The sequence below is a fragment of the Balaenoptera musculus genome, chromosome 6, assembly GCF_009873245.2.
Source record: "Balaenoptera musculus isolate JJ_BM4_2016_0621 chromosome 6, mBalMus1.pri.v3, whole genome shotgun sequence".
NCBI lineage: Eukaryota > Metazoa > Chordata > Mammalia > Artiodactyla > Balaenopteridae > Balaenoptera > Balaenoptera musculus.
Genome location: NC_045790.1, coordinates 66,240,906 through 66,266,634, shown reverse-complemented (window position 1 = coordinate 66,266,634; position 25,729 = coordinate 66,240,906). Strand labels below are relative to the sequence as shown.

The following is a 25,729-nucleotide window of genomic DNA, read 5'->3' as shown; positions in this document are numbered from 1 at the left end:
GTAATAAGAAGCAGAAGCATGTGCCCACCAGCTATTACTAATGAACTTCTTTATAAAAGAGCAGAGTAATGTGCCTGGGGATACAGGGGTCCTGGTGGAATAGTCCCTCCAAGTCAAGTCTTCTTTTTGGTATAACAGAGTCATCTACTTCTCTCAAGCACACCTTAAAATAAAGCCTATCCATCAAGAAGGCCCGCTCAGCTGCACAGAGCTCCCAGCAACCCTCCCATCCCTTAACAGACAAGCCTGCTGTGGAAACAGACCCACAAAAGCAAGGGTAGTGATTAAGAACATGGACTCTAGATAGAAACCACCTGAAATTGCAACCCAACTCTGTCACTTCTGGCTGTGTGACCTTGGGCAAATTACTTAACCTCTCTGTGCCTTGGTTTCCTCAGAATGAGGATACTAATAACATCTTAAAGGATTAGTGGGTTAATACATGCATCTTACATATGTGTTTACTATTATTACTATTCTTATTATTACAAATTATTACAAACATTAAAAATATTACCAACCTAGTTCTTCAGTCACAACTAGAATTTATGAATAATCAAGGAACAACAGACATTCAAAAATCTAACAGCACCAAACAAGAAGGACCAAGATGTCAACCAGAACTACTGACCCCCATGGAGAAAACACTGATTACTCAGAGAATAGAAAAGAAAAAGACAATGAAATAAAAAGTATAAGACTTTGAAAAGTTAAGAAACAAAGATGATCAATTCAAGAGGTCCAACATCTGACTATTAGATGTTCTAGAAAAACAGAGCAGAGCAAATGGAGGGAAGGAAATAATCAAAGAAACAGCAAAGAAAATTGCTTGGTATTGAAGAAAGACACATGTCTTCAAATTTTTAAAAACTCAAATACTCAATAGTAAAAATAGTCAAAAAGTATGAAGGAAAAAAGACCCACACCTAAATATACCTTCATGTAATTTCAGAAGACTGTCAGAAAAATTATCTGAAACTTGGAAATGGGCAAAAGAGATTATTGGGTATTCCATTTACTTATTTAGTTATTTGATTGGCTATTTTATAACTCTGTGGAGGCAGAGTTCAAGTTGCAGATTTTTTTTTCAGTAAAAATTCTGTCCAATGGAACAGAAAACCTCAAAAGTTACTGTTTATGGCTCTGCTGGACATCAACCAGTTTTGTATCTATCCCAGCAATCTCCTCCTAACATCACCTATAAATACTTAGCTCCTCAAATGTGCTTTGAACAAGTTTTCCCTCATTACTGACACATGTTCATTTCATATTTGCCTAAGAGTCATGATTTTATCTTTTTGAAAATTAAACTTTATCAATACGAAGATAAAGAAAAGATCCTAAAAGCTTCCAGATAGAAAGAAAGGGGCTGCCCACTAAGGAACAAGAATCAGGTCAGCATCAGTGACAGAAGTCATCAAGCAATGCCCTCAAATTTTGGAAGGAAAATCATTTTGAACCCAAAATTCTATATGTAGCCAAACTATCATTCAAGTGGGAGGGCAAAACAAAGACACATCAAGACATTCAAACCCTTAGAGAGCTCGTTTCCCTCATATTCTTCATGAAAACTTTTATTTGAGAATATTCTCTGGCAAAATGAAAAAGGAATTCAAGAAAAAAGAATGCATGAGGCTTGAGATCTAAGAAACAATGGCTCTAATCCAAGAATATCAAGAAAAGAAATATTTAGATGACATCTGTATAGGAGACCTAGAAAACAATTAAGTCCAAACTGGAATAGGAAGTTAATAGTCTTAGAAATGTCCAAAGGAGAAAGTGAAACAACTAGCAAAAAGTATGATTAAGAAGCTAGATAAGGGCTTCCCTGGTGGCGCAGTGGTTGAGAATCTGCCTGCCAATGCAGGGGACAGGGGTTTGAGCCCTGGTCTGGGAGGATCCCACATGCCGCGGAGCAACTAGGCCCATGAGCCACAATTGCTGAGCCTGCGCGTCTGGAGCCTGTGCTCCGCAACAGGAGAGGCCGCGATAGTAAGAGGCCCGCGCACCGCGATGAAGAGTGGCCCCCACTTGCCACAACTAGAGAAAGCCCTTGCACAGAAACGAAGACCCAACACAGCCATAAATAAAATAAATAAATTAAAAAAAAAAAAAAAGAAGCTAGATAAGTAAAACTCACACTTAGAGTCAGCTGATTTTCAACAAGGGTTCCAAGATAATTCAATGAGGAAAAAACAGGCTCTTCAACAAGTGGTGCTGGGACAACCTGCAAAAGAATGAACTCGGACCACTGACACACCGTATGCAAAAATTAACTCAAAATAGATTATAGACCTAAGTATAAGCTAAAACAATCAAACTCCTAGAAGAAAATATAGGAGTAAATCTCCATGACCTTAGATCAGACCAGCCTTCTTAGATATGACAATACAGCAACAAAAGAACTTCATTAAAATTAAATTCATGAAAATTAAGAACTTTTTTGCTTCAAATGACGCCATCGAAAAAGTTGAAAGACAACCCATAGAATGAGAGAAAATATTTGCACATCACATATCTGATAAGGGACTTGAAAAGGGAAATTGGATAATTTTGTTAGTTGTGATAACGTTACTGTGGTGAGGTATGGTGAGGCAAAGGATCTGAATAGACATTTCTCCAAAGAAGACATGCAAATGACCAGTAAACACATGAAAATTCTCAACATCAAATCAAAAATACAATGAGATACCACTTCACACCCATAAAGATGGCTATAATCAAAAATACAATAATAAGTATTGGCAAAGATTCAGAGAAATTGGAACCCACATACACTGCTGATGGGAATGTAAAATGACACAGTTGCTTTGGGAAACTGTTCTTCAAAATGTTAAACATGGAGTTACTATATGACTTAGCAATTCCACCCCAAGTCATATAGCCAAGAGAAATGAAAACATGTCCACAAAAAAACTAACGTTCACAGCACCATTATTCGTAGTAGACAGAAAGTGGGAACGTCTATCAACTGATAAATAGATAAGCTGTGGTATATCCATCAATGGAATAGTATTCAACTATAAAAAGGGGGAAAAGTACTGATACATGCTACAATATGATGAACCTTAAAAATATTGTGCTAAAAAAAATGTTAAGTGAAAGAAACCAGTTACAAAGGATCACATATTATATGATTCTGTTTATTTGAAATACCCAGAATACACACATTTATAGAGACAGACAGTGCATTAGTGGTTTCCTAGGGTGGGAATATTGAGAGGAAATGAGGAGTGACTTCTAATGGGTACAGGGTTTCTTTTTGGGGTCATGTGAAAATGTTCTACAATTGATGGTGGTGATGTTTGTGCATATCTGTGAACATGCCATTGAACTGTACAGTTTAAATGTGTGAATGTTTTGGTATGCCAATTACATCTCCATAAAGTTGTTTAAAAATACAAGAAGAAGCTACATGATCTCTGAGATTAGGTACCTTTTCTGCCAAGAAGAAAAAGAAGAGTCATTTAGAAACTCTAAGAAAAACGTCACTCTATACATCAGTCATGGTCCAAAGCTGAAGCAAACTAAAATATGACATGATGCTGAGCAAATGATAGAGACTAAAAAAGAATAATAGATTTGACCTGGCTGCTTGAAACTGTTCTCTCTCTAGATCCAATCAATCACTCTTCCTGGTGCTACAGAAAATAATGCAGCTGATCCTCTGAACAAGCAAGACTCATGGGCATCAACAGAAAACCACTTTGTTTCCACCCTCACCCCGGCTATGTTGTTCACGCCCACTTTGTAGGGCTAGGTCTTCCTGATCCCTCAGATGAAATCTGAGGCTGGGCCCATGACTCCTCTGGTCAACATCAGATACAAAAAGTCCTCCAGTAACTTCAAGTCACAAAACAGCCCATTTTGGTAATTAAAATGTCCAGACATGTGTCCCAGTCAAAACTTGAAACTGCATTTAAATTTCAGCTTCTTTCCTTCTCATCAGGCTTCTTCTTGTAGGGAGCAAACACGTCTGCAGTGGGAAAGGCAGTGAAAAGATACAATCTCCTCTATTTCCTTGCTTTTTGTGTTCACTTCTCCTGAGCCTGCCAGCCACAGCTCTGCCATTCTGGAGAGGAGGGAGCAAGGGGGAGGCCAGGCCAAGTGCGTAAACAAGGTGGGGGGCAGGAAGAGTTCCCTTGATTGTTCACAACTGGCCTTGGCAAGTGTTTACAGGAGACTCTCCTGAATGAGGCTTCCATTGGCTCCTCTGAGATACCCATTTTTGAACCTGCAGTTCCCTTAATGTGGGCATCTGTCAGTGCAAGCCTGGCCTCTCTCTGCTCTGGTCCCCTCACTCCTCTAAGGGGCTCCCTGGGGCAGGATATAAGCTCACCCCAGGCCTACTCTCTCTTACAGGGCCCACCCATCTGGTCAGCTGGAAGTACACTTCTTGGGCTTGGTCTGTGAAAGTACAATTATTTCCCAACTGCAGTCTTTAATTCTCAGGTCACAAGGACTCCAGCCAGCCCTTTAAATTCCCCAGGCAGGAGTCTGACACCAGCCCAGTCAACCACTGTGAGACCTGTCTCAGGCTCTCCAGTGCTTATCTTTAAGCACCGCTCCCCTCCCCCATGCAGAGGTGGAACTTAAAATGCCACAGCAATTCAGTAACTTTCTCCAAACTTTTGTCTCTTTAACCCCTAATCCTTTTATAGGCTGGGGGATGGAGATCAGCTAAGGGCTGCAAAGCTGTTTTCACCCAGAAGCTTTGCAAGTCCTGCTTAGATAGTCTAACACACACTGGAACTTGGGAGCTGTTGGCATCGGTTGTATTTTGGCCTCAGGTGAATCTGGAAAGCAAGAATCCAATTCTAACCTCCTATTTCAATCACATTCATATAATGAAAATACTGTAAATGCTATTATCGGTTTTCACTCTTTTAGAAACAATTTACAGACAAAATCTGAATAGTATGATATAGTTTAAGAGTAAAATGTTAACGTTAAATCACTGACCATATAAAGGAAATGAATGGTGTTACCATCAACAGGAGGTAAAAGGGAGAAAGAAGCAGAGCTAACTGCTAACTTCTTCATCTTATAAAAGAGAGAATCAAAAGATACTGTCCAAAGTTAATGAATTAAGAAACAGAACTTTATAATATTATTTAAAATTATAAAGCCATCAGTAAGAGAAATAAAAATTATTTTCAAATAAAAATAACTTCAATAGGAGAGACTGTGTCACCCATGCCTCCCTTTTAGTGAGATGGAGACAACTGCCAGGGGCACTAAAAGCAGAGAGAAATTAAAATGGTTAATTTGGGGGAGTGTGGTCAGGTTTGGATGCTGGGAAAAATGCACAGAGGTCTAATTATTACTTTCAATAAGAGTAAGAAGGCTAATGAGCTCCCCCTTTTTTAAATAAAAAAATTTTTTTCCTCTTAAAAGGCACTTAGTAAATTATAAAATGTCACAATGTCACAGTGGTATGTTTGAAATATATATATATGGTGTCTATGTATGTGTGTGTATATATCATATATACACATATGTTTGATACATATACATACACTGTGCCATGTATGTATATCATATATAAATAAATATATCTTATAGATATAGAAATAAATGGGGAAAAGTCTCAGAGAGGTGATTTATTTATTATGTCCTAAACTATACATCTAATTATGGGACCCTGATCAGATCCAGGTCTGACTCAAATCTACACTCCATCAACGTGCAGAATACCTGCTAATACACAACGTCCGTTTATAAATTATTCTTTTCTGTTCACTAAAGAGCTCTACAAGGCAACCCTTTGTATCCTCATTGAGAAATGACAGCTAGTCAGACCCAATTCCACCACCACCACCCCCGACAACTGCCCCCCCCCAGCTCCTCTACCTAACACTTTCCACCCAAGTCAAGCACAAACCATAAATCAATCTAACTTGAGCACCCACTGGATTTCTTGTTCTTCAACTGAGTTACCATAAATGAGCAAATGTTTAAAATGAATCTCTTTATTTTTGAACTAGTTTTTTAAAAATTCTTGTAAAAGTTACATTCACAGAAGAAAAAAAATCATGGTCCCGCAGCAGTCGGAGTTCCCGATTATGTTATGAACAACAGAAACCAACTCAGACTAAACAAGCAGGCTATCAGGTAGTTCATGGAATCCACAGGAACCAGGCTCAGAAATCTGGGAAGGAGCCAAGGGAAGCTGGGTGCTGGGACCTCTACCAAGGTCATGCCACAGGAAAGCCAGCTCACTGGATGCCAGCCTTGGACACAGGTTGCCTCTTTTGCCTAATGAATTCTAAGCTGCCCCGGCTATTCTGCATCAAGGGCTCCAGCTTCCAAGTCCTGGGCCGGAGCTTCAGTGGGGGGAGGTCACGGCTCACACCCTGGCTGCCGGCATTCAGGAGTGTAAGCATCTAGCCTGAGAAGTTTCCAGCCAGAGACAGGATCCTGTCTCTCATCAGGACACACAAGGGCAGATAAACAAACCCCCCAGAAAGAGAGTTCAGATATGTAGGTACTGGCAGCCAGAACCCAAACAAAATAGGGAAACTAAAACATCCTCCACTTCACACAACACATGTCCTCTCCAGACATAAAGTGGAAAGTCAGGCTCCTTCCTTCCCATTCCCACTGCACTCAACAGAGGTGCCGACTGTAAACAGTTTCTTGTATATCTTTTCAAGAATTTTTCATGTAACTACAAACACACGTATGATCCCCCAGATGTTTTTAAAAAACACAAGGGGTACCATACACATTATTCCGCAACTTTTCACATGACATCTATTTTAAGATGCTCCCTGATACAAAATGGTCTCCTCCCTTGCCCCAAATCATTCACAGTCCACGTAGTTGTCTCAGAGTCATATTCAGTAATTGATCACTATGGCCTGTTGGGCTCAGAAAGCCTGGATGCAGGATGGTCAGAAGGCCCTTCAGCAACCCAGATGCACACATACTACAGTATGTCTGAAATACACTTCCAAACACTTCAGCACAGTGTGATATCATGTACATATTGACTGGTCCAAGCTACACCCTCAGGACGATTAAGAATTCAAATTCCAGGATACTCAGCATTTATGAAAAAAGCCATACTCCAGAAGCTGCTGCTTTTATCTTTATCTCCCAACAACATCCCAGCAGCTTTGCTAAATTAGCAGAATGACAATGGAAATAAGTTGTCCGATTGATGAAATTATTTGTTTGCTTAATTAGCATAATGGATGTTAAGAATGGGTCCTCCAATCCAAAAAAAAAAAAAAAAAATGGTTCTGATGAACCTAGGGGCAGGACAAGAATAAAGATGCAGACGTAGAGAATAGACTTGAGGACACAGGGAGGGGGAATGGTAAGCTGGGATGAAGTAAGAGAGCAGCACTGACATATATACACTACCAAATGTAAAATAGATAGCTAGTGGGAAGCAGCTGATTCGCACAGGGTTATCAGCTCGGTGCTTTGTGAACACCTAGAGGGGTGAGATAGGGAGGGTGGGAGGGAGATGCAAGAGGGAGGAGATATGGGGATATATGTATACGTATAGCTGATTCACTTGGTTATACAGCAGAAACTAACACAACATTGTAAAGCAATTATACTCCAATAACGATGTTAAAGAAAAAAAAGAATGGGTCCTCCATGAAATGTACGATGAGAACTAAAACCAACATAATTTCCAGTCCCTGTGCTAATTCTGGGACTGGCCATACCCTTCTGACCCTATAATAAACAATACTGAGAACAAGCAAAGATAACTTAGCTACTTGCTCCAAGAAATACTTGCTCCTCAAAGGTAAGATTGTGAACCAACTAAAATAGTTATCAAAACTAACAACTTACTCATCAAATCTTGCTTCCAGGCCCTCCCCTCCATTTGCCCACCAATCCAAAGCTATTATCTCATAGGTTCTGCCCAAGTCCAGTCAATTCCCTATCTTGCAAGACTCACCTTAAAATCACCCAGCTGGGGTCCTAAAACTCTATCAATATCCTCTCTTAGACTCACTCCTTCTGAGAACTACCGGTAAGGTGTTCTCCCTTACTTCAGCAGGTCCAATAAACTTAGCTTTGTTTGATCAACAGGATTTCAGGGAATCAACAGTGGTATTCAAGACAAGGGGATGCAACAAATACTACAGGTTAAAAAAAAAACCCTCATTTTATACCCGCAGAAATCAAGAGATTTCCCTGAGATCATCCAATAATTAGTGGTAATGTGTCAGCATTAAAATGCAGGTTTCTTGAACTCTCAAACCAGGGAGCTCATTCCAAATGACTGACAACCATGAAATATTCCTGAAAGAACCAGACTGCACAGGCCAGAGCTTCAGAGTTCCTTCTATAAATGTACAGATTCCTAAACTGTGCTTAGGTATTCTGCCCCCTCCTGTTCTTTTATCATCAGGAATGAAAGGGCCACCATCTGTCCCACGGCATAACCCACCTATAAGTATTTTCTGACTATCTGGTGAGACTAGTTCCTCAATCTCTTTTGACAAAGTGTCTGGACATTTCATGACCCTCCCTTTGAGGCACAGTAAGATGGAAAGAACCTGGGTCCCCAAATGGCTTCATGGAGCAGGACCATCTTACCAGCCTAGCCTACTTGAACTGTTAGCTGAGGGGTAATAAGATATCTGTATATCATACTGACGCCATTTTTTAGTCTCTTTGGGGAATGAGGGAGGCTTTACCCTAAATACTATAATCTGGAAGTTAGAAGAGAAACTGATGGATCATTTTCTAAAAACAGCCAATTCATCTACCTCTTCTGTTCTTAGTCTAGGGTTCAAATCAACAGGACCCGCAGTTGAGAATAAACCACGTATGTGACCCAAGAACATCACCAGGGAAGAACCTTCATTCTTGGTGCTAAAGGATAAAGCTGTCTTTTATCAGCTTGAAGGTCATATTCATCCCCTCTGTTGCAAACTGACAAGAAAAATAAAAATAACTATAGCTCAAATTACCACTTCATAAGCAACCAAAACTGTAGGCAGAATGCCTGGCTGGGCTTTCACAGTGGCAATTCTTACCAAATGTACCACCAAAGGAAAACATCTTGTTACCGAGGCTGTTGCCCCACAATCAGACCCTTGCCCCTCCCTCAAATAGAAACCAATTAGTCTTAATCTAAGCTTCAGGAGGAAGCTGCAAAGAAAAAAAAAAAAAAAGAACTGGTTAGAACCAAATAGGCCCAAGATGGCGGAAGATTTGACTTCTAGTAGATCTTGAGCCTCATTACACGTTCATTGTAATACATCAGCAGGTTATGACACACCCACCAGCACCATGACAGTTGACGACTGCCATGACAACAACTGGAAAAGCCCACACAACGACTGAAAAGGAGAGCTGCATCAGTTCCAGGTCCAAACCACACTCTGATTCTCGAATAACTCATGAGTGTTCTTCCCACTCTTTCTAATTCCCTCCCTCCTTTTACCTTGACCCTCCTATATATTTGGTGTCTCTCCCCCAGATTGGGTTGAGAAGTTGATTTGAGAACTAGGTTCCCTCTTCTCCATCCTTTGGCCATCAAATAAAGCTTGTGCTGTTCCAGGGTGGGAGGGAGGCTCAACAGGGAGGGAATACGGGGATATATGTATACATATAGCTGATTCACTTTGTGATACAGCAGAAACTAACACAACATTGTAAAGCAATTATACTCTAATAAAGATGTGAAAAAAAATAAAATAAAAATAAAAACATCTTTATAGTTAAAAAAAAAGCTTGTGCTGTTCCAGTCTCAGCATCAGTTTTGTTACTGGCTGTGCAAATCCAATAGGAGAAAGAACCTTCCTGGCAGAGACAGGGGGTCTCCACCCCGGCTAGGACACCAGCCCGGGTCCAGGCCACCAATTCAGTAACTGTCTTATCAAGACAATTCTGTTTTCCAACTGAGGTGCTTAAGTAAGGCAATCTTTAAGGTCATTCCCAGCACTGAGTCTGTGATTTCTAAACAAGTCTAAAACATTTTATTAGAATGAAAACTGAATGATATCTAGAAAATAAAAGGACATTCTTTTAAAATGGAAAATGTTTGCTCTTGATGGAAAATACACAAGTATTCTTGATAGAGTACCATACACACGCACATATACACACAGATGCAGGCACACGCACACACCCCCAACCTTAATCCCAGACACAGCCCAAAATAGCTACAAACATTCACAAAGTGTCTCCCAAAATTATTATTTTGTTCTGGACACCTGAGTATTCTATCAGTAGAAAGAAGAGGACGCAGTGAATGAAATCTTCCAACTCTGAGTTTCCATGAAAACTTGAGTTTGAAGGAACTAGGTCAAACTGACCTTCTTTGTTCAAACCAGTATAAACCTGATGTAATCACTGAAGCAAACACAAAGAGGGAGCACAAATGTAAACGCTCTCAAAAGGAAGTGTTCAAATATTCTAGACCCGTGTGCACCCAACAACTCAAAATGAGAACAGCTTGCCTCTTGAAAGCCCCTAAAGAGACCAACCAGCCCCCTCCCCAACTCCACGACCAAAATACTCTCCAACCACCCTGAAGTTAAAAGGTGGTAAATACAAAGTTCAAGAGAACAAAAACAAGTGAGAAAAATTTAAGACAAATGTAAAACAGAAAATTTGAGAACTAACCCAGGATCTGAGTTTCTTACTGGTTGCCAAATTAATGCCACCGTTCAAAAGTAAGTGTGTCCTGAGCACAGTGGTCCCTGTCCTCACAGAACTGACGGACCATCTACTGGGGGAGACAGGTGAGGCGCACTCAGGCTACTTACAGACCAAGATGAAGCCAGTATTCAGTGCTGGGGCCCGGTGAGGGGCACAGAGGAGGGGTCACTGCAATCAGGGTGCTCAAGGAAGGTCTCTCTCTTGAGATGACTGCTGAGCTGAGACCCAGAAGAGAAGAAGGCAGCCAAGCAAACAGCTAGGGAAAGAAGGTCCTAGGTTTGTGAAGGACGGCCTGGCTGTGTCAGAGTCACAAGGCGCCCCTGTAGGTAGAGTGTGGGACGTGAATGGCGGTAGGGCTGTGACTCTGACCAGCCCAGCCCGGGTCTGCAAAAACACACGGGCACTTCTGGCTTCTCTAATGAACACAGCCTCCCACTCAAATCATCTGATGGCAGATTCCCTAAACTCAGAAAGGGGGATGCGTGGGGAACAACAACAAAAAAAAAGGTAAAGTATCCATTGAGGGTCACTAGATTATCCTCTGTTCAGAAAAGAAAACTAGACTCAGAGAAGCTAGGTGGCTTGCACAGAGTGACATAGCTCTTCCGTAAATGAACGAGGACTCAAACTAGGAGGGTCTGACTGGTGTGTCAGTTTCTTTCATCTGGCTTTTTAACATAACAAAAGCATTTGGCAGAGGTTATAATGATATCTACTAAGATTCCCGTGGACTGTTTTTTCCTCTATGATATTGACTAAGGCTCAAATGACCTACTGATATACTCAGAAAGTTTTCCCTTGCACAATTCCTGCCAATTAATTTATCTTCTTTATAAACTGATGTTAATTAACATTTCAAAATGATCACTAAGTGACCTTCTAAATACATAATTCATAATAGTCAAAACTTCGAAGCTCAGATGTCCAACAGGCTTATGACTGATGGTAATACAGAAATATGACAAAATGCTGCATAGCAATTCTAAGTGATAGGCATGTGGACTCCTTGTACAGGGAAACATAATAGCTACTGATGTGAACTTAATTTCATATTAAACAGAAAAAGCAGAGCACAACATGGTATGTACAAACTGGTTACAACTTTGTGACAAAGTACCTATACTTAACAAGGATGAGAAATACATTTTTATTAAGGTCATTTTCATTTAAAGTTGCTTGAGCTCACATAATAAATTTACAAGGGCACCTTTCCAAAAGAAAACAATGTTAAAGAAAGAAATGTTTTAAAAGGTCGACTTTCTTAATATCTATCTAGAACAAGCACTCATATTCTCTTCACCATTTGGAATTTTAAAAGTACAAATAGCATTAGATAGATAGTTTTCTGATTTTAAATACCTGAGGTTCGTATTACTGAGCATTTCAATACTGACCCAATGGAAAAGGACAGTGCAAAGATGACGTCTATAACCAAATATTAGTATAAACATTGAACACCATTAAAAATTTTTCTGCAGTGACTGTAAACCTAGAGAGTTGTTGTAAAACAAACCCCAAGCACGCATAACACATGCCATAAGACTCATCCAAAGCCTCATTTTCTTCTATCCTGCTGTCTAATATATTAAAATGCTGTATCAATCATTTACTCCTTCTGGAAATATTAACAAAGTTTCACCAAATGCAATAATTGATGGACCTGTAAAATGTTGCCTGCATTGTCTTGTGGGTCTGAAAACTCTTCAGTTTTTCAACATCGTCAACACAGTATTGGGCTCCATTATTCTGACTGTATCCTGAAATGTGCTTCATCTCCTTGTATTTAAGAACTTAACTAGTTTTATATTTGTTACCCATTACCTAGCAAACAGTGGTCTGAAGGACAGCCTGGCTGCGTTATGTATATAAATGGAATGAATTCAGAAAATTATTTAACCCTATTTCGAAATGGATGGGAGAAAAATAAGAGATGCTATAAAGAAAAATAAATTTTTTTTTTTTTGATTGCATTGACTGTACTGTAATCTAAATCGTAAAACTGCAGAAAGTACCAGATTGGTCATTGCTTATGGATAATGTAGACATAACTAGTCTCTATGATATTTTCTAAATATTTTTTAAAAAGTAGATGTAGACATCCATACATATACAACCACAGAAGACAAATTTGTAAATTACCTACATGTACAACTATAAGAGACTGATTTGTGAATTATAGCACAATTTTTTAATTTTTTAAAAATTTTTTAATTTTTTAAAGCATATTTCAAATTGAACTTTCTAGATCCTCTACCTCATCCTTGTAAGTTGGCCTCTCCATTGGCATTTGTCTATTTTTTTATAGTATTCCCTGAATCAAAAGGACATAACAAATGAAAATAAAGGATGGGAATTTACTAAATGCCATCGAATTGTACACTTTAAAATGGTTAATTTTATACTATGTGAATTTTACCTGAATAACTAAAAAAAGGATAAAGTCAACAATGTATGTCTCTATTACGATGAAAATATAATATAGGTGTGATAAAGAGAGAATACAGGAAATCTAAGCAAGGAAATTCTGAGATTGCCCAACCAAAGTATTGTAACAATAAAAAATAATGTATGCATGATTTAAGCTGAGATTTGCTTTAAAAGAATGTGGAGGAAAAACGAATGTGGAAGGGGTGAGGAATGGGTAAGGGTCTAACTGAAAAAGATTGGCTAAGGATTGATAATTGTTGAAGCTGGATGATTGGTACAGGGAGTTCATTATATCATTCCCTTCACTTTTGTGTATGTTCAAAATGCCCAGAGTAAGCCGTTTAGCGTTTTTTTTTTTAAGACTATTTTTTAAAATTAATTAATTAATTTGGCTGCTTTGGGTTATTACTTGCAGCACCCAGGCAGGCTCTTCGTTGCGCTGCACAGGCTTCTCTCTAGTTGTGGCATGCAGGCTTCAGAGTGTACAGGCTCAGTAGTTGCGGCGCACGGGCTTAGTTTCTCCACGGCATGTGGGATCTTAGTTCCCTGACCAGGGATCGAACCCACGTCCCCTGCATTGGCAGGCGGATTCTTTTTTTTTTTTTTTTTTAATTTATTTATTTTTGGCTGCGTTGGGTCTTCATTGCTGCACACGGGCTTTCTCTAGTTGCAGTGAGCAGGGGCTGCTCTTCGTTGCAGTGCGCAGGCTTCTCATTGTGGTGGCTTCTCTTGCTGCAGAGCACGGGCTCTAGGTGGGCGGGCTTCAGTAGTTGCAGCGCATGGGCTCAGTAGTTGTGGCACGTGGGCTCAGTAGTTGTGGTTTGCGGGCTCTAGAGAGTAGACTCAGTAGTGGCGCATGGTCTTAGTTGCTCCACGGCATGTGGGACCTTCCCGGACCAGGGTTCAAACCCGTGTCCCCTGCACTGGCAGGCGGATTCTTAACCACTGCGCCACCAGGGAAGTCCTGGAAGGTAGATTCTTAACCACTGGACCACCAGGGAAGTCCCAGCCATTTAGTTTTGTTTTGCTTTGCTTTTGTTATATCTTTACAATAGATCTAATCCTGGAACTTGAAACACATGTATAGAATTGGGTATATAAGAAGCTTAAAGTGCAACAGAAAAGCAGCAAAATTATCATCTTACTTTACTGTCATGAGAACATCTGGCTTCTAATATTGTCCATTGTTAACTTCTTTTTTTAATGAACAAGGAAGCCTTAGCATTTCCTCAATTTATTTCAACAGACTTCATAAACAGCACATTTTACAAAGGGTAAAAATTTATAAGATCAGTACATACCAGGAGTATCATAGGCCGTTTCCAAGTTGTTAATCCTATGATTCCAGAGAGTATCACCTACAAGGATAAACAGGATCATAAATCTAGAAAAGGGACCAATTCCAATAAACTAATCCCCAGTCTCTGAAGTATATATATTTTTTAAATACTGAAATTTCAAAGGCTTCTAACTCAAACATTTAATATTCCTGTTGATTATATGAGCCCTGGTATACGGTTTTAGACTATCTTTCTTGTCCAAGCTCCTGAAACTTTTTCACTGACTGCGTATGTTTTTTCTTAAGGTCAGTTAAGAACATACAAACAGAAACTAGCCTATCCTCTGAGTTAAGGAATCAGTATTTCCTATCCAGGTTTCCTGCCCCCAGTAGCACCTAATCTGTCACCAGAGTCAGCCTCATAAAAAGAATGTCTGGCTGCAACCCTCCCTTAATTTGTGGGTACCCATCCTTCACGGGACAAGTCAATTCCTCAAAATGGTAAACAAGGCCTTCCAGGATCTTCCCCTGCCTACTTCTCAAGCCTGGTTTCCATGTACTCCTGACCCACCCTCCTTCCAGGCATACTTGTCCTTCCTCAGACTGGCCAGGCTCTAGATATTCCAGGACTTTGTGCTTCTCTTTGTCACAGAGTCCTCTCTTCCCAACTCCCCTCCTAGCTGCCTGAGAACTCCTATGCATTCTGCAAGGCCCCAACACACAGTCATCACCTCTGATAAGTCTTATTAATGTTAACACCCCACACTCCTGTAAGCCCTCTACATATAACTTTTTCCCCAAAAAATACTCATTGCATTTTTGTCTTGCCCACTGACTGTGAATGCCTGTCCTGTCTCTCTGAATCCCCAGCTCCTAGCAAAGTGCTTGTCACATGATTGGCAGTTAGTAAATGTTCCTGAACTTTTATTCCTCAAAGGGGGAGGGACTACAGTGAGAAATATCTCATGTTGCAAAATGACACGTCAATAAACAATAACCTAAAATCCTCAGTAAAGAAGAACCAGCATTTTGCCAAAACGTAATCTGGAAGACAACATCAGCCTTTTGAATAACACAGTTCACTAAGCAGTTAGGAAAGGATAAGCAAAGTAATTACTCAGCCCAGGGTCACTCTGATGACCTTTGTGTACGTAATAAAGTGCATCTGCTGAAAGCAGTTATGAGGATTTTCTTTCAAGTGCACTTTTCACCAAAATCACTCAAATGCACCATTTCACAATAACTACTTATTTAACTACAAATCAGTAAGGATTACAGTGTTACTTGAAACCCAAAGCTCACAGGCCTACCTGCGATACTCTCCATTCTCCATTTATTGACTGAGGGTAATCATTTCACAACAAACCAGTAGAGGACAAGTCTACCCATTTATATCAAGGACCAAAAAACATATATGGGCAGACAGGAGACAATTTCTTTGTATCACGTCTATGTTTAAACATACTATCAGCTGCCTGCTCACTGGGCACTATATCCTTTCATCATCTTAAATTCAATAGGATATTTCCTTCCTCTAAACGATTTCTTCCTGGAAACACACTTGGTGGGGCTTGTCTAGAGGGTATGGGTGACGTCTACTTACAAATTGGAACTTGGAATCCATGAGATCTTGGGGTCCAGGTTCCTTACTTGGCTTTGGATTATACACACACATGCACAGGGGTATGATTTTTACAAAAAAACAAAAAACAAATCATAAAAGATACTCTTCCTCCTCTTCTTTTTCTCTCTCAACAAATACTTCACTGGAAATCACTTCGTGTTTACTGGACTAGCTCTCATTCATTTCCATTTAATGGTTACATAATATTCCTTTGTACAACCACTACCTAATGTATTCAATCATTTCCATATTCATGGGTATTCACTCTTCTTCCAGTTTTTTGCCCCCAAACAATGTTGCAGTAAACATCATGGCCATATATCCTTACAAACAAGTGCTTTTTATTTCTGCTGAATGAAGTCCCAGGAGTAGCATTGCTAAGTTGAAAGGGGCATGTGTATAATAAGTACATAAATAAATAAAATGTTTTTAATAGATCATGACAGATACAATTATCATTTCAAATGAAGGGTCTCTGGGACAAAGGAACTAAGCTTTCTTTCTTTCTTTTTAAACTCAGGAATTTTATTTTTTTTTATTTATTATTTTTTATTTATTTATTTATCTTTGGCTGCGCCGGGTCTTAGTTGCAGCATGCAGGATCTTCGTTGCCACATGCGGGATCTTTAGTTGCAGCATGCGGAATCTTTAGTTCTGGAATGCATTATCTTTAGTTGTGGCATGCAGAATCTTTAGTTGTGGCATGCGGAATCTTTAGTTGTGGCATGCGGGATCTAGTTCCCTGAGCAGGGATCAAAGCAGGGCCCTCTGCACTGGGAGCACAGAGTCTTTTTTTTCTTTAAAGATTTTTTTGATGTGGAACATTTTTAAAGTCTTTATTGAATTTGTTACCATATGGCTTCTGCTTTATGTTTTGGTTTTTTGGCCCCAAGGCATGTGGGATCTTAGCTCCCTGACCAGGGATCGAACCTGCACCCCCTGCATTGGAAGGAGAAGTCTTACCCACTGGACCACCAGAGAAGTCCCCTAAGCTAGATAGTTTTCTTCCTCCCTCCCTCCCTCCCTCTCTTCCTCCCTTCCTTCCTGCCTCCCTCCTTCCCTCCCTCCCTCCCTCCCTTTCTTTTTAGAGAGGACTTTGCATATATGAGCAAACTAAATTTAAAACATAATTGTTGGGACTTCCCTGGTGGCGCAGTGGTTAAGAATCCGCCTGCCAAAGCAGGAGACAAGGGTTCGAGCCCTGGTCCGGGTAGATCCCACATGCTGCGGAGCAACTAAGCCCATGCGCCACAACTACTGAGCCTGCACTCTAGAGCCCGTGAGCCACAACTACTGAAGCCCGCGTGCCTAGAGCCCATGCTCCACAACAAGAGAACACCGCAATGAGAAGTCCACACACCGCAACGAAGAGTAGCCCCTGCTCGCCGCAACTAGAGAAAGCCCGCGCACAGCAATGAAGACCCAACGTAGCCAAATAAATTAATTTTAAAAAAATTGTTAAAAATGTACAAAATGTATTTGACATATAAGAAATATCAACAGGGGCTTCCCTGGTGGCGCACTGGTTAAGAATCCGCCTGCCAATGCAGGGGACACGGGTTCGATCCCTGGTCCAGGAAGATCCCACATGCCGCAGAGCAACTAAGCCTGTGCACCACAACTACTAAGCCTGCGCTCTAGAGCCCGTGAGCCACAACTACTGAGCCCGCGTGCCACAGCTACTGAAGCCCACGTGCCTAGAGCCCATGCTCCGCAACAAGAGAAGCCACCGCAATGCGTAGCCCACGCACCGCAAAGAAGAGTAGCCTCTGCTCGCTGCAACTAGAGAAAGCCTGCGCACAGCAACGAAGACCCAACACAGCCAAAAATAAATAAATAAAAAATAAGATAAAAAAAAAAAGAAATATCAACAATCTCAAAATATACATGACAAAGAAACTTAAGACCTCAGTAGGAAGAAATATAAAGCTTATTGAGCAATATTAAATAAAGACCCAAATAAATCAAGGCATATACCACATTCATGGGTTGGAAGACAAAATACTTAGAGATATCATTTCCATTTGAATTGTTTTGTAGACTCAGCACACAAAAATGTTAAATTTCAACAGGATTTTTGTAAACCACCCTTCTTTATAGGGATGCTTCAAGAAACTACATTCTAGTTGTAGGTGGGAGTTGTAGTTACATCCACCTCAGTCCTGAACCCTGCAACAAAGGCACACACCAACTTCTACTCAATTTCTCCCATTCTTCAAGATTAAGTAAGCCCAACACACTTGGGGAACCCCGTGAGTGGTGAGATAGAGAAGGGGAAGCAGAGGAAGTAGGAAGCCTCTGGAATGTGCAATAAAAGTGCTGCAGCTAGGGATGAATCCTTTAAGAGCTCAAGACTGAAGGGAACGGAGGTTCACATTTCAGGGAGGGGTGTGCAATTCATGACTGGGGAGAGAGGATGGGGAAGTGAAAGAGGAAGAGGCAGAGTATTCAATGCCTCCGCTTCCATCAGTGGCAGCAGCAGCTGGAGCTCCATCAGAAGGGACTCAAGATCCCTTAACACTGGCCTTCCATTACCCCATAATGCTATTACTTGCTCAATTGTGTTCTACACTCACTTGCAATCTCATGAGGGCTCGGATCTCTGAATATTCACTCAAGTACCACTAAAGGCTCCTAGAGGCACTCAATTAGTTATGGCAAGAGTCAACGAACAACTGAATGGATGATGAATAAATGAATGAATGAAGGTCAAAAACAGGAGATGAACTTGCTCAAAGATGACTATGTAAGCCTAAACATATTTTTCACTCCTGTGCTTCTTAAAAGAGTACATCAACAGCAAAAAGCAACTCCATCAGCATTCTTTCCACCCAGTGCAAGATGCAACTTGCTCGGAATAAACAGGTGAGAACCTATTTTCTAACACCAAATTATCTCTAAATCACTATAATGAGGTTTATTACAATTTTGGTTTCTCTCACTTGTGACCCATTCTTTGTAGCTTATGGGGAAAAGCAGAGGCCTTTCTTTTTTTCTGATATTGCAAAGAAGGATTCTAAGATACTCCAGGCAAGAATCACTGTTACCCACCATATGTGGTGAATGTGCCTTAACTTTCCAGCTTAAAAATCAAATCATTAAAGTCAAAAGCATATAATTCTACTACCTTATTTTTCTGTGTTAATCCATTAACACACCTTAGGGCAAAAATGTTCTGAACTGTTTGTCAAAAGTTGCCGTATCTAAACATAGAGTTAAAAAGAGCCATGTTATAGGTGTCCCATATTTACAATATTCACACTTCTTAATAACCTATCTTGCCCTATAGCTTTTACACTGGATATATTTTTTAAATGTATGTGTGCGTGTATCATTCTGTATCTGCCCAGGGTAATTCAGTAAAAGATCTGACAAAGTGGACAACTGGGTATTTCTCATGTATGCTTGTTGGTTACCACAATGTCCCACCAAAAAACAAAAACAAACAAACAAACAAACAAAACTAGCCTGTTCACCTTACCTTAATTAAATATTGCCTGGATGTTTAAAAAACATTGATAGAAGTTCTAGTATGTGCCAGGCCTGGGGCTAGGGCTCAGCAACGAAGCATTTTCCTAAATGTTCTCTAATTACACTCTCACAAAATCAATTCTGAAGCAAGAGTCATCCCACCCATTTTACAGATGAGTAACTGAGGCTGAGAGGCTCAATGACTTGCTCAAGAACTTATCATCATGGATGGACCTAGAGACTGTCATACAGAGTGAAATAAGTCAGAAAGAGGAAAACAAATATCATATATTAACACATATATGTGGAATCTGAAGAAATTGGTATAGATGATCTTATTTACAAAGCAGAAATAGAGACACAGACGTAGAGAAGAACAAACATATGTATACCAAGGGGGAAAGGGGGTGGGGTGGGAGGAATTGGGAGATTGGGATTGACATATATACACTATTGATACTATGTATAAAATAGATAACTAATGAGAACCTACTGTATAGCACAGGGAACTCTACTCAGTGCTCTGTGGGGACCTAAATGAGAAAGAAGTCCAAAAAGGAGGGGATATATGTATACGTATAGCTGATTCACTTTGCTGTACAGTATAAACTAACACAATATTGTAAAGCAATTATACTCCAATAAAAAAAAGAACTTATCATGTGACTCTGCTGTTGTGTAAAATAAAGGACCAAAGAAAATTAAATTCCTCTCAAAAGTTATACTTAAAAATACTCCTTCAATATTAAAGTAGTATTTGATGATTATGATAGAAAAAAATGTATGTACTGTTGTTTAACTGGTAGAGACTTTAGAATTTTTGTGTTAGTTTCCGCTCTGGACCATTCATTCTTTTTTTTACATTCTGTCATTGTAAATTTTTTTAAATAGGTTTACCTTAAGGTTCACCAATGTCTGTCTCTTTATAAGGAACTGGAATCTTGCCAAAGAATCACAGACTCAAGGGAGGGGGAACCATGAGTTCAGGTCAGTGACTTCAACAGAGAGACATGAATGTATGTAGATGATAAAGGCTATTAGGGCCCCCAGAGAAGAGCAAAAAACAATAACTAATTCTCTACCACTTGCCTGAAATATCTCCCAAGGATCATATACATCATCAGAGTCAGGAATTTTCTTTTTTGAGGGAGACACGAACCAATGCAACTCTCTCTACTCTTTAATTAATCTAAAACAGTGTGGTAGGCTGGTCTCCCGTAGTCCCAGTAGAATCTAACTAAGCCTCCAGATCAGGAGCCAGGATAGCGTGGCTTGAACACGGACATGGAGATCCTCCCTCTGCCCTCACCTGAGTCAAACTTCAGCATGTTTTTAAAGTGTCTCCTCCCTTAGTTTCATGAACTTTGGGAATAATAATAGATTGAGTCATTAACCAAGGACACCAGCAAGAAAATAAATGATCACAGAGTGCTCAAAAACAATGAGCACATTAAAAACACTCCCTTCAAGTTGTTGAAAGTAAGTATGTAAAGTATGGGAAAAGAGTCTTTATAGGACTTGTTAATTCTCAAACATATATTACAATAGATAAAGTACACCTTCAAGGTTCAGACAAGTGAAGGAAGACTCCAAATCTCGGGCTCAAGGTGAGAATAACACTTACAGTGGTATATATGGAAAAATATTCTTGAACTATAGTGTGTTTAACAAAATAGTCCTTTCAAATGAATATATTTGTCCCTTAATGAGCAAAATTTTTACTGCAGCCAAAAGATTTGCTGACTTAGTTGATACAGCAGACTCAGGCATATAATGGTCATTCAAAGCTTGAAATATGAGGATATCCTTCTACTGTGTTCCTACGTGGGTTTGAAGTAACCTTAGACTTAACCTGGCACTGCCACTCAACTACCTACTTTCATATGCCAGTCAAACTTCTGAGCGATAAATAAAACATGGTACAGCAACACAATGGGATCTCATTTGGTCATAAACAGGAATGAAGTAGTGATACATGTTACAACATGGATGTACCTTGAAAATGTTATGCCAAGTGAAAGAAGCCAGTCACAAAGGACCATTTGTTGTATGGTCCCATTTACATGAAATGGCCAGAATAACAAATCCATAGCGACAGAAAGTAAATGGATCAACGGTTGCTTAGGGATAATGGAGTACGGAAGAAATGGGGTATGACTGTTAATGGGTACAGGGTTTCTTCTGGAGGGTGATGAAAATTTTCTAAAATTGATTGTGGATATGGTCGCAAAACTGTGAATTTAATAAAACTCATTGAACTGCACACTTTAAATGGGTGATATAAGTAGATTTAAATAGAATGTGAATTATTTCTCAATCAAGCTGTCATAAAAAAAAAATTCTGCAGTCCTCAAGTCATCATTTTTAAGCTTTTCTCATAAAAACTTTAGTTTAGCTGTCTTTAAATTAGTTACAACGTGCTATCAAGCCCCTTCCTTTTAACTATTAAGCCCCTTTCTTTTAGAAATACATTCTGAAATATTTAATGCTGAAACTACAATACTGGAGATTTGCCTTAAAATAATCCAGTGGGTGTTACCAAGGGGGAGTGGGTGTGAGTATACAGTGACCATGTAAATGTTGATAACTATTGAAGCTGGATGACGGGTCAATGGGGGTTCTTTCTATATTTGTTGAGATTTAAAATTTTCACAATAAAATTTTAAAGGTAGAGTGGAGTTCTTAAGACTTCCTGGTCACTTCTCTGCTGTCTCTCTAGTCCACTTATATTTTCTTTTTAAAAACATACATGTATTGAAATATTTACAGGTGTAATGATGTGATGTCTGAGATTTGTTTCAAAATAACGTGGGAAGTGAATCTGACAAATGGCCTAGAGTGCATGCTGAAGCTAATTTCTACCCTGCTTAGAACACCCATCCTTCTGGAGTTATCAGAACACATAGAGGGAATTCCCTGGTGGTGCAGTGGTTAGGACTCGGCGCTTTCACTGCCGAGAGCCCGGGGAACTAAGATCCCACAAGCTGCCCGGTGCAGCCAAAAAAAAAGAACACATAGAGCTGGCAGCAGAGCCAGAAAGAGGTACAGGAGATAAAACAACGGTTAGAGCTGGGTGAGGGGTATATGAAGATTCATTGTACAGTGTTTGAATAAATTTAAAATTTTCCATAAAGCAGAGTTTAAAAAAAACCATCTCTCTCATACACATAAATTCAAAAGGTATGCTACTGCTGAGACTTTTTTCCTGCAACACCAGGAGAGGCAGGGGGCTTAATGCCATTCTCAAATCCTATTCAGTTGTTCTGGACATGTACTGTCTGTTGGTTCTGTGGTCACTTTGCAAATTCTGAGGACAACCTCAGAAACAGGCCACAACAAATAAGAATAACAAACAGTTGCAAGTTTGCGTATAGAGTTGGGGGCACAGTGTGGGAAAAGGACCCTGTGGAAGAGACTTAGTTCCAAGTCACTCATTCTTTCCCTGCTCCGGTTTGCTGGGTCCCGGAGACAAGGATGTGCTCAGCCAGCAGGCCCAAGCTGGCAGCCTTTATCTTCTGGCTGATTCCTCTTTTTTTTTTTTTTTTTTTAATAGTTCATCAAATCTAACTATGGCTTGACTGACATCTAAAGTGTATTTACCTCTGAAATAATTCACAATAGTACACTGATTTAGGGGTTTAATTTTAGGAGGGAAAAAAATAGTTTTCAATAATCCTAAACTAGCTATCTTTGAGAAGACAAGAGATTATGATTTTACAAAGAGCAAATCCCTAAAAATGTATGCAAGAGTCACTTCTGGCCCATGGTATTTAGAGAAATAAAATGCAGCCACCATTTGGCTGAATTAGGTCTGACAAGTGGACTAAGGAACATAACGGATCTAATCCCTACCCTGTTGGGAACACTCCTCTTTCTGAAGTTTTAAAGGACTCCCAGAGGCCAGTGGGAGAGCCCAAGGGTAGGGCCAGGAGGGTGGGATTCCTTTTACACGATGCACAGATTGTGAATTCCACCCACCACAGTAAGATCATCCAGCATCAAAGTATTTCAAAAAGAAGAACAAACTGGCATCAGTTTAAGTATAAAATGTCAGGCCAGGCTCTAGGTACCTAATGGTCTTACAGTTCTTATTCAAACAATTACTTTGGGTTCAATTAGTTCTCACTATATTCTTAAAATTTGGTCTTGAATCTGGGTTTGTGTGGACCTGCAAGGACAATTTTCAGCCATTCAAAATATACATTCATTACAGATCTTAGTAAAAACTATAGGCATTGCCAGGCTTTTAGATTTCGTTTAGAGAAAGGCCGTTTACTTTAAATATTCATCTTCCACAATCATTCCACGAAAACCTATTTCCAGGTCTCTCAATCCTCAGCAAACCTCAAGACGCAGGATGCCTTGGAAGCTGTGAAATCGTTAGGAGGCAGGGATGAGTAGCCACCAGTTTCCATAAACGCTCGAGGGCAGCAGCCTTTTGCCCCAAAACAGCCTTCCCTGTCGGAGGCGGCAGGGCCGGCAGGGCCTGTACCGGAGCGGGGCAGACATCTCCGGCTAGCTGGGACTTCGGCAAGCTCATCCACGATGGGTTCGGGTTCTGGAGAATTAAATTCTGCCTATCAGTCTGCGTGGCTCCACGAACCTAGTGCGGGCTTAGGGCCCTCCTTTAATGACCAAGTACGTGGGTGCGTCCACACACCCTGTTATTACCTCCTGAACTCGCCCCCAGATACAGTGGAGCTACCCTACACCAGACACTTAACATTTACTTGTGCCTTAGTGCGGAATAAAAACAAGGGACGTGCGCCAACCTGTCACTTCATCCATCCCACAAATACTCCTACTATGTGCCAGGCACTGTTGATACATCAGTGAACAAAACAGATCAAGATCCTTGCCCTCCCCGTGCGGACGTTGCCAGCGAAGTAAATACTCAATAGCTGAAAGAAGTTGACTCATTTTCTTCCCGCTTTTTTGTCACCTACCCCCATACTTCCATCTCCCAAAGAGCCGGAAATCGGGTTTATTCTATTAGTTTGACAGGAACAACAAAGCCCTTTAGCCTACAAGGAATAGACACTGTCCAGGTGCAACCCATTCACCCCCGAATTCCTCTCTCTCTTTACCCCTTTTTTCCCCCCGCCTCAACGCCTCCAAAAACTTCAACTGGCCTGAGGGGCTGTGCTCCCGAAAGGCAGCCCTGGAGCGATCAATCACGGGGCAGTGGAGGCGACCGGCCTGAGCCCCCTGCTCCCCGGGTGGGCCCTGCCGAGGCAAGCGGGGCACGCGCGGCACTCACCGAGGAGCCGGCCCAGAACGGGCACGAGTTCTTCACCTGCGGGGAGCTGCTCAGCGACAGCGCCCCGAAGCTGAGTGCCACCATGCAGCAGCCCAGGATCAGCTGCAGCAGACCGAGCGACAACAGCGGGCGAGCGGGCAGCAGCGCCGAGCCCGGGGCCGCGGCGGCGGCGGCGGCGGCCCGGCGGTAGGAGAGCGCGGGCGGCGGGGCCAGCACCCCGGCGGCGGCGGCGGTGGCCGCGCAGCGAGGCCGCGCCGGGGGCTGCAGCGCGGCCCGGGACCAGCGCGGCCGTAGCGGGGGCAGCGGCGGCTCCTGGGCGGCGGCGGCCGCGGCGCCCGGGCCCCCGGCCTGCGGCCCGCCCGAGAGCCCAGCCACAGGGCAGCAGGAGCCCGGGAGCACCACGGGCAGGGACATGGACGGGCGGGGAAGGAGCGGCCGGTGGCGGCGGGAAGAGGACGCGGAGCGGAGCCGCGGGCGCCGCGCACTGGGCGAGCGGGCGGGCTCCGAGGCCCAGGGGGAGGGAAGGAAATGCGCACGGCCCAACCACTTGCTGCTGCTGCTGCTGCTGCCGCCGCCGCCGCCGCCGCCCCGACTCCCGCCGGCCGCACCCACCTGCCAGCCGGCGGGTCCGCCTCCGGCCGACCGGGCGCGCCCCACTCCCACCCGGGCACACCCACGCGCGCCCTTCGCTCACGCCGCGCAGCGCCGCCACCCTTTGGGGTCCGGCCGAACCCGCGCTCGCTCCCGGGTCTCCAGGAAAGGTGCCCTGCCCCAATATTTAAAATTGGTCCCTCGGGCTAGGAGGGAACGGCGGTCTGGGCGCGGAGGTACAGGCAGCCGACGGTCTGAGACTGTTCCCACCCGCCAAGCTGGGGCGGGACAGGAGCGCCGCCGAAGCGCTGTGGACCCTCGGCCCCTTCAGGTCCAGCCCAGAGAGCGACTCTGGCAACCTTTAACTGAAGGGAGCCTGGCTTTAAACTTTTTCCCCCGGGGAGGGAGGATGGCAGGAAGAGGAGCTGTGGGTGAC

General features: G+C 41.8%; 1 protein-coding gene across 3 annotated transcripts in view; it reads right to left on the bottom strand.

Moving 5' to 3' along the window:
• Positions 1-25,312, bottom strand: part of FAM189A2 (family with sequence similarity 189 member A2) — a 61,473-nt gene extending 36,161 nt beyond the window's left edge. The window contains exons 1-2 of one of the 3 annotated variants that reach the window (XM_036856105.1): positions 24,703-25,312; positions 14,370-14,426 (exon numbers count right to left, since the gene is read on the bottom strand). In XM_036856105.1, the coding sequence (XP_036712000.1) occupies positions 14,370-14,426; positions 24,703-25,116 (471 nt within the window). In that variant the 5' untranslated portion in view covers positions 25,117-25,312. Of the gene's footprint in view, positions 1-14,369; positions 14,427-15,950; positions 16,007-24,702 lie in introns of those variants that run through there. The other 2 variants (XM_036856107.1, XM_036856106.1) reach the window with 2 other exon arrangements.
• Positions 25,313-25,729: the final 417 nt, after the last annotated feature.